The sequence below is a fragment of the Lacerta agilis genome, chromosome 9 (genome assembly GCF_009819535.1).
Source record: "Lacerta agilis isolate rLacAgi1 chromosome 9, rLacAgi1.pri, whole genome shotgun sequence".
Lineage (NCBI taxonomy): Eukaryota > Metazoa > Chordata > Lepidosauria > Squamata > Lacertidae > Lacerta > Lacerta agilis.
Window position 1 is genome coordinate 9,958,282 of NC_046320.1, and position 21,157 is coordinate 9,979,438.

At 43.0% G+C, this 21,157-nt stretch overlaps 1 protein-coding gene across 1 annotated transcript in view; it reads right to left on the minus strand.

Annotated features, from left to right (window-relative positions):
* IREB2 (iron responsive element binding protein 2) overlaps positions 1–18,882 on the minus strand; it is a 35,956-nt gene extending 17,074 nt beyond the window's left edge. Inside the window, exons 1-8 of the mRNA XM_033159521.1 lie at positions 18,774–18,882; positions 14,585–14,674; positions 8,675–8,840; positions 6,421–6,558; positions 5,639–5,854; positions 3,300–3,369; positions 2,622–2,805; positions 715–854 (exon numbers count right to left, since the gene is read on the minus strand). Coding sequence (XP_033015412.1) covers positions 715–854; positions 2,622–2,805; positions 3,300–3,369; positions 5,639–5,854; positions 6,421–6,558; positions 8,675–8,840; positions 14,585–14,674; positions 18,774–18,792 — 1,023 coding nt within the window. The 5' untranslated portion in view covers positions 18,793–18,882. The remainder of the gene's footprint in view (positions 1–714; positions 855–2,621; positions 2,806–3,299; positions 3,370–5,638; positions 5,855–6,420; positions 6,559–8,674; positions 8,841–14,584; positions 14,675–18,773) is intronic.
* Between the last annotated feature and the right edge of the window lie 2,275 nt (positions 18,883–21,157).

Genomic DNA, 21,157 nt, shown 5'->3' on the forward strand with positions numbered 1-21,157 from the left:
TTTTGGTCTAGAATGGATGCAGTATTCTCTTCCATATCCGCCTTACAACTAATAGCTGAAGGATGGCTATCCACCCCAGGGTCCTTTGCCCTCAGTATCTAGGAAGGGAGGGACTCAAATCAGTCCCCGAGTTGACTTTCTTTTCTTCATAAACACTCAGCTGGAAGCCAACACAGAGCAGGTACTTTAGTGTCTATAGGAGAATTGGGGGTGGTGGAAGATTGGCTTCAGAGAGGAAGGAGGAGGGAGTGATTCCTAGTTCAGCCCCAAGCAAAGCCTTTCTTCAGAGTTAATCCAAGCAGATGGGAGCAGGGGCCTGCCAGCCAAACTGCAGCAAGAAGGGAGGAGGAAGACTGAACCATATGCACACTATGTTGGCCAGGCATGGTTCTTTCTGAAACCAGAAGGTCTTTAAGGCTAGAGAGAGCCTCGTGTGGGGTTACCATGGTGAGCTGCTTAGGAACTTGCCCAGAGACAGCTGCTCCCAATAAGGGGTAACATGCTGAAAGAGGACCAGTTGCTTCACCACAAACTTCATTGTGTATCCATGGAGGTGGTGTTGTTTACCTGCCACAAAGTTTCTTAAGGCCTTGCCAAACCACTGCTAATGACACTGTAACCTTAGATAAAATCCCAGGCACTTTTATGTCACCTCCAGCAGAGCTAGTAGTACATGGTCTGCTTGGCTTGGCAATAAAGAGAGCTCTAATTTACCTTTGTAATGCTCAGGACCACATCGATTGATGTGGCAAGCGGGCTGGCTGAGCCTGTCAGTTGACACCCAACCACTTCAGGCAGGGTGAGGGCGACTGGCAAGCCAAGCATGACGGCTTCGGTTTCAATTCCACCCACACCTGGAAGGAGACGTTACATCACTCAAAAGTTTGTTAACTGGCAGGTTCTCTAAAACTTCGAAGAGCATGCTAGAAGTATCTTCATAAATCTTCTTTGTCAAAAGTCAAAACTGACTACTGTAAAATAACTCAGTATCGTCCCCATTTTAACCTGACTGGAACACACACATATGAAGCTGCCTTTTAGGAAAGATGTTGGAAAATCGGATATATAACCTCCAGGCCATATTGCCCCCAAAAGTGCCCTCCCCCCTACCTTCTGATATTTTAGATAGCACACCTAGTTCCAACATTGGGATTTTCTTTCATTTCAAAGGAAAAGCCAGCAGTCATTACACTAGGTTGCAACAGAGGGAAGAGAAAGGATGCAGGACCAATGTGTTGGTACAGCCAGCAACTTTGGACCTCTCCTTGTCTTGAACATTTTCACTCCAGCTGGTGATTAGAAGAACTACCAGTAAGAACTTATATCAGTCTGCCTATTTCCTCTCCCCACCCCAATTCATTTTCTTTTTGCGTTGTGCCTTTTTAGATGGTAAACGAAGGGCAATGATGAGCAATTTTATTTATTTTTATTGTTAGTGAACTGTAAGCCATTATGGGAATATTTTTTGGTAGAAAAGCAGGATAAACATTATTTAAACTAATGTTGCATTGATCAAAAATAAAAAAATTTGAAATGAACGATGAGGTTACCTTCTGATGGGTTACTGAAGAGTTTCCCATCTTTGTCTTAGTGTAAGAAAGGAAGCTCTCTCTCCTCTCAAACTGTCGGGGCAAAGGTTTTCTTCATGAAAGTAACTTTAGATTACAGAAACTATAAGAATTAAGGCTGCTTGTATGCAGCATGATGTGCTGTGTATTATGCATAGCTTTAGCCTGCATTATGTCATGTAGTATTTTATGCTTCTCATACTTTAAGAAATCTAGCAGGTACTCTCTCCTAGCCCCCAGGTAGCAGGGTCTATTTAGATTTATAAGCTGTTGTATCCCCACAGAAAATGGAACTAAAAGAAAGGGAGCAGGAGTGAAACACAGAATTTCAAAATACTGAACAAATAAGCCTCACCTACAGAGTGGATTAGTTGCTCTGAATACAAAAGTGGGGAAGCTGTCCACTGAGCCACAAACAGGTATGGGCAGTGTATTTGCCTGCCCTCCCCTGCCCCCTCCTCACTCTTACAGGAACACAGATGTTACGGTAGGCGAGGAGTCAGGTACAGCCGAAGCCTAATATTTTAAACCAGGGGTAGGCAACCTAAGGCCTGTGGGCCGGATGTGGCCCACTTGCCTTCTCAATCCGGGCCATGGATGGTCTGGGAATCAGCGTGTTTTACGTAAGTAGAATGTGGCCTTTTACTTAAAATGCATTTCTGGGTTATTCATTCATTTTTTTTCTTCAAAATATAGTCCAGCCTACCACATAGTCTGAGTGACGATGGACTGGCCCACGGCTGGAAAAGGTTGCTGACCCCTGTTTTAAACAGTGAGTCTTATTTTCTAATTATTAAAGTAGTCTTTTAAAAAATTTATTGGGGGTCTGTTTGATCTCAGACTGAATCAGTGAAGTGTGTTTTTAAGCACATGGATAATAATAATACTAATAATAATAATAATAATAATAGACCATATTTATATTTTCTTACACTTGCGACTTCCCCCTCTCCACCCAACTGTTAAGGAGGAAATTAAAATAAAGAGGAAGAAATTGAAAACTAGAGATGTAACAAGGAATAACATTGTGAACTGCCAACTCAGTCATCTTACCCCATCCCAAGATTCCCAAGCCGTTCACCATTGTTGTATGGGAATCAGTGCCAACAACGCTGTCTGGATAGAGGAAGCCTTTAACATCAAATACTACTCTTGACAAGTACTCCAGGTTCACTTGGTGGGCCATTCCTGTTCCAGGAGGAATTACTGAGACATTCCTGAAAACTTTGGAACCCCACTAGAGAGAGGGGGGGGGGAAGGGGTGGGGGATTAAGAAAAGTGATCTTCACACTCTCTGAACCAACCAAGCTTCAGCAATGGTAATTGTAAATGAGAATAGGTACATCAGGATTTATTATTTTTTAACCAACACATCCCATATCTACTGGGTAAAGAAAGGCAAACTGCTGAAAATATGAGTGTCTCAGCAAGTATTAGCATAGGAGAGAGCCTACATAGCTATCACAGTTCATAAGATAGTGTGCCCCTACACACAGAGAAATTAAAGCTTCCTGCACAGGTTAAAAACTGCCATTCTAGCCACCATCTGTCTCTCCATTATACCTTTCCTGAAGTATGTCAATCATAAACAGGAGTTAATTTGAGAATGAGTATGCCATTTCATGTTCAATACCAGAAGCCTCCTTTTGTTCTCCTAGTTAAATATTCTGAAAGGGGGAAGCTTCAAAACTGATTGCAGAACAGACCCAAGCAGCTCTCCACCAGACGTACCTTGAAAAACTGAAGTCTCTCTCTATTTCTACCAAATTCCATCTCCTGGTTTTTTAACACTGTTTCCGGCCTACAGGGGGAAAAATCAAACCCATATAAACATTACTGTTTTCTCTCCTAATATTTCAATTACAGTTGAAAACTGAGAAGTCTGGAACTGGTTAGGAGAAGTATTTTAACTCCACACGAAATAGCACATGCCTCCTCCGCATTCCCTCTTTTTTAAACAAGCCAAGGTCTCTTGTAAAGCATGCAGTGGGTGTCTATTATGTGGCAATAAGCATTGCTTCAGTTCGCATGGGGCAAGCTGGCTATAAAAAGGTGTCTTTAAAAAACAACCTTGCTTTTAGAATGATGCTGCCATAAAGGCAAGATGTGCTTTCTAGCCACTGTTCTTAGAGGTAAGTAACCTCGAGCAAGAAGCAAGTAAGAGCCATGTTATGCATGATAAGAAAACCGATTAATCTTCATATCTTGTTACTGCAAATTAGAAAACCAGTAAGGTGACAAGTCAGGCATGTGCAGCTTCGGGAATCTCATTCATTTACAAGAAATTAAGAAATATATCTGGAGGTATTTCTACTATGCCTGTCCAACAATTGTCCTCCTATACAGTGGTGCCCCGCTAGACGAAAATAATTCGTTCTGCGAAAATTTTCGTCTAGCGGGTTTTTCGTCTTGCGGAGCGGCAATGACAGCCGCGCTCCGCAAAACGAAAAAAAAAAAAAAAAGACGAAAATTTTTCGTCTTGCGAGGCAGCCCCATAGACTTTTTCGTCTTGCAGGGCAGCCTTCCGCTAGACGAATGCCTTCGTCTAGCGAGTTTTTCGTCTTGCGAGGCATTCGTCTAGCGGGGTACCACTGTATTATGCTTTTGCTTAATCCCTGGCAGAGACTGAATTTTACTGCATGTGGCCAATCATCACGTCTTTCAGAAGAATGTTAAATGGATGGACCAAATTTGGCTTCCTCTCATGGTTTGAAAAAAAAAAAAAACAATGATTGCTGGATCACATGTGAATGCTAAAGTCAGTCCTCTGGTTCATTTCCTCCCAGCCGGGGAAATGGAAGAACAGCACGATTTGAGAAGCACGTACCAGCACACTTTCTTGTTCATAGTAAACCATAGTCTGTATTACCATTCTGTGTGAACCAGGCCTTCATGAAAGTTTCTCACTGAGAAAATACACATATAGCAACTCAGCTACAGAGCCAGTGGGGTGCAGCGGTTAAGAGTGTTGGTCTAGGACCTGGGAGACCAGGGCTCAAGTCCCCACTCAGCAGTGAAAGTCACAGGGTGACCTAAGGCCAGTCACAGTCTCTCAGACTAACCTACCTTACAGGGTTATTGTGAGGGTAAAATGGCAGGGAAGAGAACCACGTACACCATTCTAAGATCCAGGGGGGGGGGGTTGAGCTAAAATGTAATACATCAAAATTTTAAAAAAAAATCTGCACTCTGGAAGCAGCCCTTACATTTCTTACATCTGGCAAAATGCCTTAGCAGAAAAACAGATTAAAGCAGGCATGTCCAAAGTCCATTTTGGGGGCCTAATCTGGCCTGCTGGTTGATTTAATCCGGGCCCTGTGGGGTAATGTCCACCCTAAAATTGTAAAAAAAAAAAAAAAAGCTCAACAACTTTGGTCGGGCCTCACGCATATACACTTCATCAAATCTGGTCCTCTTTGAAAAAAGTTTGGACACCCCTGGAACAAACCCAAGAATGTCTGAATATGAGGATGACTTTGTAGCTTGATGGTACACTGTTATGTTGCTGTGAACCACCCTGGGGTCGTTGGATGAAGGGCAGCATAAAAGTGTAATAATTATAAATATAAATAAATAACATGGCTAGTACACAACGTGGTTGTAGGATTCCACCATCCATGGCACCATATGGACTGATCTGAGATAAATTAAAAACAACACTTTCCAACTTACAAAGTGAACTAAGAATTTTTTCCATGTAAATGTGTATTGTTAAAAAACAGAGAAAGATGTATCACAAGTTTTGTTTTTAAAAATAAATTAAAAAAAGGAAGCGGCCTTTAGAATAAAAACATTATTGCCTTGTCAAGCATCCACTGTGGCAAAAGAAGTAAGACCTGAACTGTTATAGGCAGCCAACCTGCCAGTTTTTGACTGCCAATAAGTTACAACTTAAAGTATGGCAGTGTTTAGTGTTAGATAAATCAGTGCCTGATAATTAACATGCTCCATGTTAAACTTGAGGTGTGTACTGTTAAAGAGGAACTGGAAGCGAGACCAACAATGGCATGGATGCTCATCTGCGGGAAGAAAGCAAACTGAAAAAAGGAGAATTGGGAAATAAAAATTACTCAGGCACTGGTTGAAGATGAAAAGGACACAGCGGAGGTGTGTTCTCAATCTGCACAGAAAGTGGCCCCGAGTTACGACCAGATTCTCCATCACATGGCCCTCTGCAGCTGGACTGGCCCCTGCACGGTAGCTTCCGAGGAGCTTTAAGTGGAGAAAGTTTTGGTGGTGGCCTCTGTGGATCACCACCTCCAGGATTGGGAGTGTTCTGTATTGCACTTTAAAAAGAAACAGAGAAAATAAACCGGTTTTAGTTTATCAAAACCTTTTGAATTACTAGACATAAACTAAATGTAAAATATATACATTAAAAACCCCAAAGAAAACAACACTAGAATAGTGAGACCATGTTTTATCTCTCATGAGATGAGAGATGCTTACGGTTTGGTAAACTTCAGCAGGCAGGTAATTTCAGCTAGGAGACATCGACCATGCCTCTGTGTCTCGCAGAACTGGCACCTGGGTGGTGCACTTTAGAGCAGGGGTGGTCAACTATGGCCCATCATCTAATTTCATGAGGATGAGAAGGAGGGGGGAGTGGAGTGGGGGGAAGGGTGGCAGAAAAGAAAGGGAGTGGAAAAGGAGTCCCCATCCACTTTTGGCTCTGGCTCTGCTTACCTCTAGTATGCAGCCCTCAATACAAGAAAGCCAGTGTGGTGTAGTGGTTAGAGGGGCTTGACTGGGAGCAGAGAGCAGGAATTTCACATACATGAAGCGACCCACATTCTACTATAAATGCTACTCAAAAAGTAGAATAAAAACAAAACAGTTGTACAATAAATACCATTTACTGAAGTCAATCTGCAAAGAATGGTCCACAGTGAGATCTGTTGGGCAGGCAGGATGAACTTTTGTAGGATCCCCTCCAAGATTTTTCACAGCTTCCCTCATAGCGGCAAAATCCACTATTGCAGGAATTCCACTAATGAAAATGACCAATGTAAAAAATATTTAGCTGCCATACAGAATAAAGATCCTTTACTGGTTAACATAGCCTTAGTAGGTCCCTCATGATAGCTCAGAAACACTCAGGAAAACCTTTATTTTATACTACAGAATATCTTTGCACTGAATGGACTGGGTGAGAAAATCCTCTAAATACTGTACATAGTTTGGAGAAATACAGTAGAAACAAACCACAGACTTGCACACTGCATCTTACCCTCTTCACATGCAATTTCAACTCTCAGTTTTCTGTTAGTCATAACATCTGAATCAGCAATTAATGCTTGTGTCAGCTTTCAAAACAAAACTGGAAACCCAATCAAACCTCTAGTTCTGGAGCGCATAGACAAACAGATGTCATAACTCTGCTTTGCACTAAGCAGAAAGTGGAAAGTGATGCTGTGCACAAGAAGGAAAATAGAAGTATGTGAGCCTGGCTTGTTTCTACTCCTCTAAATCACTTTGGATGGTTGTTTGGTTGTATGTTAAGGTGCATATCGGAGTCTAATGAGACCTCTGTATCACCTTAATTCTCAGCACTGGCCAGCCAGACGACAATGTTGCCAGCAAGTTCAAGACAAAACTGTCAACAAGAGGCAAATTGCAGGCTGATTGCTCGCATCAAACACCATCCTTAATACTGAGCCTCTTGCTACATGAACATAAGTTATCTAAATCTCCTTCTCAAGTCCAGTCTGATTAGGTCTGGGTACACTAGAAGGCAATGGGCACACCTACTCCCTGCATTTAGTACAATATAAACAGATCGAATGTGTACCATCTTGTTGCTTTGACAAACAGAGCTGAGAATATTGGGCCTGCCTCTTGATGGAGTTTTTTTGTTTTGTTTTGTTACATGGGACCCCATCCTTTAAGGATTCTGAAGCACACCATAAGCCCTGCTAGTCTTGAGCCAGCCTTTACCATTAGCATGCTTATCCTTGACACAGGCCCACCTACGACATGTTTTTGAAGACCTAAATTTCTTCCCATGTTTTTCAAGTACTTTACAGCAACATATTCAGATTCCTCCTGCTGTGTCCATGCTGCTATAACCAATTTGCTAACTAGACATGCAAATGATTAAAAGCACAATTAATTATATGCCAACCGTGTTTTGCATTACACAGAATTCATGTTTGAGACAGAGACCAGATTAAAGGAGTAAATCAACAATTAACTGCTGTTTGCTGCTGCGCTTTGAAGGTTTACATTTTAAAAAAAAAATGGTTGCAAGCCACCTTGCTTTAGATTCAAAGTGACCAGGACACAAATCCAACTAACAGGAATAATACTGTCAACACACAACATATAAAATGCTTAGGCGAGGGACAGTAGCACATCCTTTATATGCAGGACGTCCCAATTCAATCCTTGGAACCTCTGGGTAAGGCTGGGAAAGACCCTTGTCTGGAAAGCAGCTGTCAGTTCATGTAGACCAAGCATAGGGAACCTCCGTCCCACGGCCTAATGAGACCTAGCCAGAGTCCCAATTTGACTCATGGGGTTTTTTCCCCATGCCATGCCCTGTGCCAGGTGTAGGGCAGGTAAAGATGCAGCTGCAAAAACCTCAAAGTGTACTTCTGATCTTACCTTAAGGAAGCAGGGCACCTTTCAAAATTTGGAGCAAAACACAAACCCTATTGGGATCAATTATACTCCAGAGTTCTTCACAGTGGAGAACTGTGGAGCCACTGGCTGGATCCTATTCCCCATGCCTATTGAGCTGGACAGACCAATGGCCTGACTTGATATAAGGCAGCAGCCCATATTTATGTATGTGGAAGAATGGCCCAATTTTGAAGAAACAGTATTAGTGTGAGATGGGAACTGAAGCAGAGATGTCCAAAAGTTCCTGCAGCATATGTATCTTGAGACATACACAAAGCAGACTCGGCAGTGATTTCAATCACTTTCCCTAAAAAGACATTCATTATGTAGATCTGTTGCCAGTCTAAACCTACATGAATAGCTGAACTTCTGACTCTCTAAACACTGTGGAAGTTCCACCCTGAACATTTAGATAAAGCCTGCAGTGCTTGAAGAACGCATTAGATCCAGCTAAAATATATAATGAGGAAAATGTGTCTTACGTAAAGTCTTGGAGAAGGACTCTGGCAGGACAGAAGGGCACTTCAACATTGTTCTGTTTTTCTTTCCAGTCCAAAATGTTCATAGCATCTTCTTTTTTCACGAGGAAGCCATCACAGTTGCGGACAGCAGCTTCCAACAGTACCCGTATGGAGTAAGGCAGGATATCTGCACAAAGATAAAATAACTAAATTGGTCAAGTAAATGCTTTGGGACGGATTCACCTGTGTATAGGCTACTCCCCAAATGTGTTTTTCCCCTCCTTTCTGGGCCTTCACATCTCTAAACTGAGCCTTTAAAATGATGTTGATAGCTTTATCAAAATAGCACTACAGCTCAGAGCAAACTATTCTTAATAGGAGAATTAAACAAATAAAAGTAGGATACTCATTTGCACCAATCCCCCATGTAAGCAAGCTAGAACCCAACAATGCACTTTTATTCTTGATTAACAACATGCATAAATGGTATATATCTAATGGACGCCAATTGGTGAAAGTAAATTAAACTAAACTCCTATACAGTCATACCTCGGGTTATGTGTGCTTCAGGTTGCATTTTCTCGGGTTCCGAACGCGGCAAACCCGTAAGTGTTTACTTCCGGGTTTCTCCTGGTGAGCATGCGCAGAAGCGTTCTGCGCTGTTTGCACATGCACATAAACGTTCTGTACAATTCGTGCATTCGCAGAAACGCAATATCGTGTTTTCACGCATGTGCGATATTGCCGCTTGGGTTATGGACTTTTCGGGGTGCAAATGGCACCCCGGAACGGATCGGGTCCGTAACCCGAGGTACCACTGTATTTTAGGCTGTTCAGAGCTAGATGGAATTCTGGAAGTGGTGGTTAGTCTGTCATTTGCTAGTCTTTGAGTTAAAAGGGCTCCAGTTGGGGAAGGCTGAACTAGCGCAACAGGATATCAGTATCCTTGAGTGTCACAACAAAAGGCCAATAAATACTAGGTAACACTGAATAGTTTTTTTATTGACAAAGATAAGCAGGCAAATGATGCTGCTTAGTTGTAAGACAGATCTCCTTGATATTATGCTTCTGGTCTTTTTGTTGTGGCAAGAACACTGACTAACATCTTGAGAAGTCAAAGATTAATACAGAGAATTGTTCATCTAATGGCTATGGCTAAACCAAGGGACTTCATATTAAAGTCTCATGTGGCCAGTAAAATTTTACTGCTTCAAATCCATGATGTTAAGTCCAGCATGTGGCAATAAAAAGATTTCATAAAATTATTAGTGTCAGGGCAGGGTGGGGAGAGAGAAAAAAAATGATAATGAGACTAAGAAGGGCTCGGATTAAAAATCTAGGCAGATTAAAAGCAATGGGGGAAATGTTAAAATGTTTCCCTTGGAGTGACCAATATTTTAGATGTCTCTGCAGCACAGCTACGTCAAGTTTTCCACCTTCAGGGAATACTTCATGCACTGACTTGCCTGCTGGAATTCTGGTGCACTTGCTCATGAACTCTTTCACACAGCAGAAATCAGGTGGTAAAACACACGCTTTGTACTCAAAGAGGTTCAATCCCTGGCATTCCTACAGATCCACTGCCAGTCAGTGAAGACAATACTGACCTAGATGGCCCAATTGTTTGATGCTGTATAAGGCAGCTTCCTGGGTCTTTATTATTCTGGGGCATGTTCTAACATGCATGTGTTCACAGAGGGCATTTATGAAGATTTTATAGCAACCACCTCAGGAGATAGCGGTTACTCCATTTAAAAATAATTCACAATGTAAAGTTGCAATAAAGTAGACTGACACAGCACTAACAAGCAAGTTTAACAGGTCCGCATACTATTTTTTCAGCTCCAGAGAGCACAAAGTGCTGCTGCAGGGCTCACTAGCTTCATTCAAATTAGTTGGGCTTTACAGGGCAGACAGCATGATTTCACTCTCATTAGGTGATTCATCCAAAGGCTAACCATGAATCGGCAAATGTGCTTTAGATTCAAACTGCCAAAGAACTTAACATAAATGTTGTCCTTTTTGCAATTTCCTCCATTTAATTAAGAACATGGACTCTATGCAAGACTTTTCTAACTTAATCCTAAAGACTTCAATAATTATTTTCAACCTGTATCTACACACAGTTTGCTCACAAGCAACGCTCAACTTTCAATATTTATATAGCAAAACCTCAGAATACATCAGAACAAAAGGAGTCAAATGCAAGATTTGGCATTGATGTTTTATTGTGTTTTTAATATTCTGTTGAGAGCTGCCCAAAATATATAGTTATTATTATTATTAATTATTATTATTATTATTATTATTATTATTATTGGCATGTGATGCAGCAACCTTACTGAAGCAAAACAGGCCTGGTCCATGCCTGGTGGGCAACTGGTTGGAAACCCTATGCACATGTAGTTAGCTCTATAATGGAAGGCAGAATGAACATGAAACACAAGTCATTTGAACAATTAATACATTTCTTACGTTAATTACCAAAGAGAAAGGAGATAGAGAAGTCCCCTTCCCTTACAATACTAAAACCAGAGGTCATCCAATGAAGCTGAATGGTGGGCAGTGGTGCCAACCTGAATAAAATATGGGGGGGGGGCTTTCCAGGTAAGCCCCACCCCACATAATCTACCACAAGACATGGCACCCACCCCCATTTGAATGGCAATGCCCATTAACTTTGGGGGGGCAACTCCCTCAAATATTTTATTGGGAGGGGCAAAGGGGCCTCGGCCCCTAGGAGTGGATTCCTATGATGGTGGGAAATTCAGGACAGAAAATGATGTGAAGAACTTCACACAGTACACAGTAAAATGGAATTCACTGCCACGTGATGTAGTAATGGGCACCAACCAGGAAACCGCCAACCTCAATACACCAGGTGCTGGGCAGCACAAGTAAGGAGAGTACTGTTGAACTCATATATTGAGCTCATGTAAAAAAAAATTGGTCAGAATCCTGAACATGGCCTCTTTGTATTGCTCTTACAAGTTTCCTTGCTCAATAATCAGGGTTCTCGTGTGCCTTGAGCAGCAGCAACCAGCAACAATCAACACTCAAGGACAGCACCTTTGTGTCTGGTAGACCAGCCAGACTGCAACCTAATTGCCTGTTTTGACACATAACAGGGAACCTCCTGAAAGGTGACAGCAGGCGTTTGGCCAGTTGCTTAGAAACCCAGTGCTGGGCTGCTGGGTCTCTGTCACCTAACTTCCCTGTCTCTTTTCTCCGCATCTGTTCCTGTGAAGGGGGCGGCAACATTGGAGACAAACCCTCCCCTGGGCACCTTGCTTATTCCTAACCCTGATTTTATCAAGAGTCAGCCTAGTCTGAATTCCTGGTGATGGACTATGCTCTCTTGATCCTGGTTGTCTTCTGGTAGCCGATACTGACCTAGAAGAGCCCATGGTAAGGCAGCGTGATATGTTCATAAATCTGCTTTTCAAAGGCTATAAACAGCAGAAACTGTTTGCGTCCATGTTTTACACAAGATAACAGTTGCAGGCTAGCAACAGCCAGGCTGAACAAAGTGATAAAACTCTGGGCATATGTATTCTGCAGTAAATGGGAATGAACTCAGCAAGACTTACTTCTGAGTAAACATACGTAGGATGGCTCTATAAAACTAAAGCAATTTTAGAGCTCTGCAAAGTACATCAACTCTGAATGAGAAAGAAAGCACTGCACTGTTTAATATTTGTTTAAAGTAAATAAGAGATTCTAGAGGCCTAGTAAGAAGAGTGGTTAAAAATATTTTTTTTATAAATATTTTGTATTTATTTCTTTATTAAATTTCCATACTGCCCTTCACCCGAGGATCACAGGGTGGTTTACAGCATAAAAACTGCTTCAGTAATATGTCTATTTGATCCACCTTGGCTCACAGTTTTTGTTCGTTACTATGTTATGTAACAAATAAAACACATGAAGCAAGCAGTGGTGTGTAGTCAGTGGACTTGGGGGACTAGGCTAGTCCCCTAAATGTTCCCAGTAAATTAATCTCTTAACTGGTGGGGGAGTTTGTTCACCGTTAAATATTGGCATTACCCCTATTTACCAAGTTCCATCTTATTTAACATCACTCACGGTTGCTTCTCATAGATACGCCTTCATTAAAGCTAGGTTTAATGCTTTCCCATCAAACGTGCTGAGTCACAGATTTACTAAGGGCCAAGTTTCCCCCATGTGTGCCTGTGAAAATAAATCAACTGAATCTCTACAGCATGTAATGTTCAATTGCCCTATGTACAGTTCGATCCGTGCCAGTATATTAAATCCGATAATTCAGTTTATTGCCGATAAGCCAGTTGACCTACGTCTTGCTTGGGTTCTACAAGATGTGGACCCTTACATAACCCTACATGTTGCTAGATTCCTAACAGCCTTTATTTCGTATAAGAGAAGAAATGGGATGTTAGCTGATTAATGAAATTATAAATATGTTTTCCAAAACGAAATTAGTCACTGATTTTAGTTTGATGCTTAAATTTTAACTTTAAAATTTCTCTGAGATATGCTTTTATGGAAATGTTAATATTGGTCCTCGTGAGTTGTGTTCTTATTTGCGGCTTGTACAGTGCTGTTGTTTTATTTGATTCTCTTTTGTTTGTTCTGTTTTGTATTGTAAGATGGGCGCAAATGCCGAATAAACATCTATCTATCTATCCCAGTAAATTGGAGTATTACAGTACAGTATTAAAGCCTAGCGCCTCCTTCCCGAAGCCCGGAAGCTTCTGCCTGGCTTACAGAGGGAGGTGCGATGCTCACGCGCATGACAACCTGCTCCAAATCACCCTTGCAAGCTGGTGCCTCTGGCCTTAACTGTTCCCCTTGGAAAAATTTCACTGCGCACCACTGGAACCAAGGCGGATCAAATAATACATATTACTGAAGCACTTCAGGTAAAACACTTTGTTTTGTAAACTTCACCTTAACTCTGCTTGAGTTAGTGTCCCAACTGCAGTTACCATGGAAGCTATGACATCCATCTAGAATTTTAGCAATATGCAATAAGGTAACTAACTGTGGAACCCTAAGTATGTTTACTCAGAGGTGTTTCATGGGACTTAATCCCTATTAAGTTTGTTTAGGATTACAGCCAAATTCTGCTCAATTGTTCTTGTTTCAGAAAGTGACAGTTAACGTAAAGGATTTGAGGTATTACCCAGTGAGTGGTATTTTTAATAAAATTTTGCAAAAATGAATGGGGCGGGGGGCTTGGGAGTCATGGCTATTGGCCTTGTATGTGCCAGCAGCTCATCAATGGAAACCAAACGATGCATACAAAAAATGTTGCTTTCCCCCACCCCACCTCCCTTGCAGGAAAGTTAACTACCTTTGCACCATAACTAAGTTGTACTGTAACAAAACTATGAGGAACTTCAAAGAGATTGCCCTGATTTGTGATTTTCAACTAACTCAGTGATAGCTCTTGTCCATTAAGGCTGAAATCCAATAATGAGTTAGTTGAGTTTGAACACTTTGAAATCAGTGAACACAAGAATTCTGAACTCTACATAGTATTGAGCTTCATGTTATACTAAGTAACAGAATTTGACCTCGTCTCAGTTTGTTAGAAGCGTAAAACATGGAAATAAATTCCTGAAAATAGCTCGTCTAGATTACAAATACTGTGGAGCAAGGCCCAATCCTAACCCCACAAGGGAGTAAACACCATTAGATTTAATACTGCTTGCTTCTGAACAGGCAGGTATAGGACTGTGCTATTTATGCAGTAGATGTAATCATCTCCATGGCATGTAATGGTTTTATATGAAGCCATATATTTCAAACAGTTCTGAAGAAAACCAGAAGTTCATACTAACCTATAGAAAATCAGCATTTAAATCTTATCTACTACAATATTGCAGGTATCACACTGTTTATTAATGAAGCCATATTAATTAAAAAAAATTAAAAATTAAGTGTTACCGTATTTGGTGCCTCCCAGTTTAGCAACATTGTAGAACTTCTTGTCTGTTCTGTCATTCAGTGGTTCAATTAAGTGCTGGAAAAGGCGCTCTGAAAGACAAGTCATACTGATGATTAATATAATATCTTGTTTATAATATTTATGGACTCCCTGGAAAAGACCCTGATGTTGGGAAAGATGGAGGGCACAAGGAGAAGGGGACGACAAAGGATGAGATGGTTGGACAGTATTCTTGAAGCTACTAACATGAGTTTGGCCAAACTGCGGGAGGCAGTGAAGGATAGGCGTGCCTGGCGTGCTCTGGTCCATGGGGTCACGAAGAGTCGGACACGACTGAACGACTGAACAACAACAAGCACAATTGATCTAGACTGCACGGGAATGCATATTAACCAGCAGTGTTAGAAACTCACATATATAAGCTAGGTGCTAAATGGCTCCTTAAAGCAATGTTACTGTCACCAAAACGGAATGTCTAGTTGCCATTTTTGGGTAAGATGGCTCTAAAGTCTTATTTTTCAAATGAATGAATGGCTGTGACTGATTCTCAGTTAAACATCTGTATAGTTCAGATGACAACCCTGAGCTAGGTAAAGAACTTAAAGAAAAGTCACTTCACACGAAAGCTCATACCAAGAACAAACTTAGTTTGTCTCTAAAGTGCTACTGGAAAGATTTTTTAATTTTTTATTTTGTTTTGACTTTATCCAGGGACAGTCCATATATTGTCCTATTCCTACCTCTTTTTCTTAATGGTGACATGAACCATTCATAACGTAATAATATTCTTCACAACTGTGAGCAGGGCAGTGGGGTGGGGTAAGTGAAGACAAGCAACAGCAATTTCACTACTCCCGCACAGAAAAAGCCTTTTGGTTCCTGAAATTCATTCTGATTGTACAGATAAAATATAACTGATAGAATTCTACAGGATGTGGTATCCGTGTGTGAAAACATTCAAGATCCAATGATCCCCAGGCATGCACCTCTAGTTGGTGGAGATGTCAGGTGCCATCCTGGTGCCCAGACATCTTCACTTTACAACAGCCATGTGCAAAATTGCCCTGGCTAATTTCACACACTGTTAACTAGGTAACAAAAATAGGATGAAAACTATAAGGGTGAAGTTCTAAGTGAGAAAACATGAGTACAGTACAATTTGTTAGGCACATAAATCTGCAAACTGATTGGAATAATGCATGAGAAGTGCTTTTCATACCTAAGTATTTATACTGCATTTCCTCCCCAAGAATTGCTTGTAAGCTCCATTAATTTCAAGGGCCTGGTTTACACACAATACATTATGTGCACAAGCCTCAGGATCCATGCACTCCTCCAGTATGGTCAGGAGGAAGACAATGAAAGCTTTTGCTTCAGTTGTCAACTGTAGTTGCATTCAAAACCAGAAAACCCATATTTAGTATTAACTATAGTTTAGGGAAACAAGTTAACTTTTAAAATGTGCTTTATAACTCTGTTTCCACCCCACCCCGCCACTGTTAGTGACCACTGTTACTGACCACTCTTCTTCTCAGTTTGGATGAAATGAGGAACCATTCTGTTCCCTGCAAATAACTTGTGCTCATTCCCATAGCAATGAACTGTGATTTTGTGCTATGTTTGAATGCATTCTCAACATGCAAGCTTAGGAATGCAGCTTTAAATATCAAAAATGTTTTTACATCTTCTATTATAGATATGTTATTCAAATAATTTACTCAAGTTTTACTGATTACAATTCTAAGGTACAAAGGAACAATTTAGAGTGGCTTTGCACAATTTACTGCCACTAATCTTAGATAGTGTGTAATAGATTAAATGTATTCTGTCTTCCAATCCTCTCTCAACCCTCCATTCTAATTATTCTATAGCTACATTTGGAAGCAGCAACATCTGGATGAATAAAAAAGCTGCACTGTGATTTAACTGAGGGGATTTCCCCCTGAAATAGGAATACAGTATTATTCAATCAGTCACAATCCAAAGGTCAGCATGCTTAGGCTGCAATCCTAAATGCAATGCACCTACAAGTAAGACCCACTGAACACAGTGAGATTTACTTCTAAAGAAACATACAGGAATTGTGCTCTATGTAAGCCCTTTGATTTGGGTGGGTTAAACACCAATAGCAATGTACTTCATTGCTAATGTGACATTTTACTGTCCCCCGATTGTTTAAATACCAGAATCAGTTTCAAAGAGGCTAAAAAGCTTTATACTACTGGGGACAAAAATTAAGAGTTTGCAGAACTAGAGGTTATGATTTGTTGTTGTTGTTGTTCAATCGTGTCTGATTCTTCGTGACCCCATGGACCAGAGCACGCCAGGCACCCCTATCCTCCACTGCCTCCCGCAGTTTGGCCAGAGGTTATGACTAAGTGATTTTTTATTACATAACAAATAATTTGATTATAGCTTTAAGTGGTGTTTACATGCTTCATAATGGGCATATATAAAAAAATATCTTTACAAAAGTAGCCATACAAGTCTGATCATACTTCTATAAAATATTGTTCCCGTTAACATGCTTCATATTATTCATATTTGAGTAGCCTCAAGCAATTTTTTTTGAAAATGTAAGGATTAAGGCAGAAGGTATACCTTCTTTTTTAAAAGTTATTTGAAGAAGCATAAACAAAATATTTTTCTCTTTGAAGGCTTGAGCTGCATAGATTCCTCACACTAGTAAACTGTGGCAATCTGAAAAATGCAGGAGGGTTGTGCCTGTATCTACTAGCACTGCTACTATTCATAATTGGCCCAACAGTTTTCAAGCTTTAGTAACCCAAGCCCTTTAAAAAAAATCACCATTCCTCATACCATAGTGACATGCACTGAATCCAAGGGAAAAGTTCCTGGCCATTTTGCAAGCTGGACTCATTGTCTGGAGAGGCCATTTTGCTGGTGGAGGCTTTTGCTCTTAACATTACTGTAAATACTTTTCAGTAAAGAGAATCACCCCCCAACTCAATCTTAACATCACTTGCATTTTCTATGCTGTTTGAGCATGCCCATCTCCTGCCATCAGCTGACAGCTTTTGCTGGGGGACAGAGGAATGCATAAATGCAAAAGAAGCAAGAGGAACAGCCCAGGCCAGCTCCTAAATCTCCCTTTTACATGCTGATCTGCACCTGTCAAGCCACAAAAATAACCAGGCTCTTCCAGCTGAGCAGCAAGAAGTGCAAAAAATAATAGAAAAAAAATTAAACACAACATAGAGAGCATGAAAACTGTTACATGAGGCACAGAGGACAATTTTGTTTCATTTTCTCAAAGGCATAACACACAAATCCTATCACATTTATACCAAACACCATGGCCTACTTCTCACTTGAAAGAGGATGCATTTCAAACCTGTGTCAGATTGACATTTAAAAAATACGGTATACGAAGCAGCATTGAGTTAACTCCCTGCGCGCAGATAACTAGTGTGTCACAGCAAAGACAAGTTTCTTGACGCACTAGCTTTCTTTTAAAAAACAACTCCCTTCACATAGAAAACCAGGAGTGTGACATGGCAACCCCACCCCCCCTTACAGCACACATGCACAAATGGAAAAGAAGTTTACACAAAGCCAGAGGACCAGAGGGCGTGCGTTTCTCTCCAAAACGCTAGCCTTCGGTGAGTAGAATATATTTTGTTTTTAAGTATGGCGGAATATTTACTGAGGGAACAACCCCCCCCCCGCAATCGCTGCCACAAACACCCCCCCCACAAGCTGAATCGGCACAGTCATGTCGGATTCCCCACCCCACGAAAACAAGGCCTCTCCTATTCCCCCACATTAAGCGCCCAGAGGCGCAGTAAATAATTTAACCCCACCCCCCACCCCATTCTTTGACTCCCCCCCCACCCCCCCGCCGCAACCTGAAGTGGACCAGCCCTGACAGAGGTCAGCAGCCCCGCCCCGCCCCCGCTCCCTTTACACGGGGCTGGGGGGGAGAGAAGATGGCCGACAGACCCCGGCCCCTCTGAAGACTGGGGGGGGGGGGGAGAGAGGCAAGCACAAAAGAAAAGGGGCATAAAAAACCCAGGGGGGGCCTCTGAGGGGGGAGGTGAAATGAGGCGGTGACGGGAGGCCTGAGCGGGGGGGGGGAGCAGCGGCGGCCGGAGAAGGAATGCGCTTGAGGGGGCGCGGGGGCCCCGGGTCCTTCCCTCCCTCCGCCCGCCTCCCCTTCACACTGACCTGGCCCGGCCGGCTCCATGTCACTCCCTCCCGAGAAAGGCGGCGGCGGCGGCGGCGGCGGCGAGGGAGGGGGGGCGCGTGGGGGGCAAGTGCCCAGGAGGGGGCGGAGTCTTCCCTCAAACGCCGCGAGAGGTTAAGCGCGGCGAGGAAGATAACAGGCTCGCCTCTGCCCCGCCCCTCCCCTCCCGAGGGCTCTCTCGTCGCGGCGCGGGAGGGGGGGCGAGCTCTCGCGAGAGCTCGGCCGCCGGCAAGAAAGGAAAGCGGCCGGAAATCTCGCGAGGCTCTGCTGCCCGGGGAAGTAGGGGGAAGGAATAGCGGCGCTGCTGGCCAGCGGGCCGGCCGCAGCTCTCGCGACACTTGAGCCCCGCCGTGTTTGCCGAGGGAGGCCTAAGGGGCCGCGTTTGCTCCAGCTGTGGGCGGCGCTGCCTCGGCCAAAAGGGCCGGGGAGCAGCACCTCCGAGAGATGCCCGCGGGAAGAGCCTGCCGGTTGGGGGCTGGAGGGCGTCCGTGCCCTGGCCGCTGAGCCCCTCCGGAGGCAGCCCCTGCCATATTCGAGGCGGCTTCCCTTGGTCTTCCTAGCGAAGGTGGCTGCTGCTGGAGACCCCACATAAGGAGATTCCCCAGGCCTATGATTTGCACAGGCTCATCCACAGATGTTCCCTCGCCTTAGCTTTACACCTGCTTAGAAATGAAGAAACAAAATCGAAAATTCTTTCCAGTAGCACCTTAGAGACCAACTGAGTTTGTTCCTGGTATGAGCTTTCGTGTGCATGCACACTTCTTCAGATACACTGAAACAGAAGTCACCAGATGACTTCTGGTGAGAAGTGGCTGAATTACAACTAATCACCAAACTTAAAACCACGGAGAAACCTGGTCTGAACAAAGACATTGGATTCTTATCTCATTCTACATAACAAAGCTATCTTTAGCCATCTCACCACTTGCCTTTCCCTGCAAGACTAATTACAGCCATTAAGAGTCGTCAACAGGTTTTCCACACCTATCAGCTGATCAACCATTCCCACCACCCTTCTGAGCAATACCCCTCCCCACTCCCTCACTATATTTAAGGATCTGGTGACTTCGGTTTCAGTGTATCTGAAGAAGTGTGCATGCACACGAAAGCTCATACCAAGAACAAACTCAGTTGGTCTCTAAGGTGCTACTGGAAAGAATTTTCGATTTTGTTTTGACTATGGCAGACCAACACGGCTACCCACCTGTAATTAGAAATGAAGTCACATTCTCGGAGGGAAAGCACCCCCAGGGTCCGATTCACCGAGAATTACAGGGCGCCTGCTTTCTCTCAAACTAGCTCAAGGCGGAATTTTCCCTGCACCGTACCTTGACATACAGTCTGAGTTAGCAGAGTCTCCTAACAGTATGCTTTCTCATGCGCTCTCTTTTTTCCATCTCTTCCTATAAAGGCTATCAAAGCATATGGTATAATTCCCACCAACCCCCCTCGCTGCAGATTTAACAGATTGCGCCGTGAGCATAGGATGCTCACAGGGAGCAGAGAGAAAAAAGGGTCCACAAGCAGACATCATGCATGCTCAGACCATTAAGGCACTTGCAAAAGTCTCGCTGCCCTGTGGCATTGGTTTGAATGGGCAGCGAGTAGGTGCCAGGCAGAGCAGCGGCCAGGTGCTGAAGGGCTGAGCTGGGTGTGCCAGCCACATGGCTCTTCGAAGCGCACCTGCTGCCCTTGGGTGTAGTAGGTATGAAAAGCACTTCTCATGCATTATTCCAATCAGTTTGCAGATTTATGTGCCAAACAAATTGTACTGTACTCATGTTTTCTCACTTAGAACTTCACCCTTATAGTTTTCATCCTGTTTTTGTTACCTGGTTAACAGTGTGCGAAATTAGCCAGGGCAATTTTGCACATGGCTGTTGTAAAGTGAAGATGCCTGGGCACCAGGATGGCACCTGACATCTCCACCAACTAGAGGTGCATGCCTGGGGATCAATGAATCTGCCCCTTTCCATGTGTCTTTTTCATTCTTGAGATTGGGTGGAGAGCTGACTGGCTCAGCTCTTTTTTGGGCCCACTGGATCCTCCCCAGGCCAATCTCCTCACTGGTCCTGCTTCACGCTCTCCTTCAGTGCTCCTCAGGAGAGATGTGTCCTTGAACTTAGACAATGCCTCTTGCGTGCCTGGGCTGAGAGGGGTGTGTGAGTGTGTATAGAAAGTACCTTGCTGTAGAAAGATAAAATCTGCATTCATTGTTCAACCCACTTTCGCCTCTATACTGCATGGCCCCAGGTTGCCCAGAGAAGGGTGTTCTTCCGTGTTAGAGGCACTGGTGTGGTGTGTGTTGGGCTAGGAGCAGTCAGTCCTTGGTTAAATTTCAGTTCAAACCACGAACCTCAGTGGG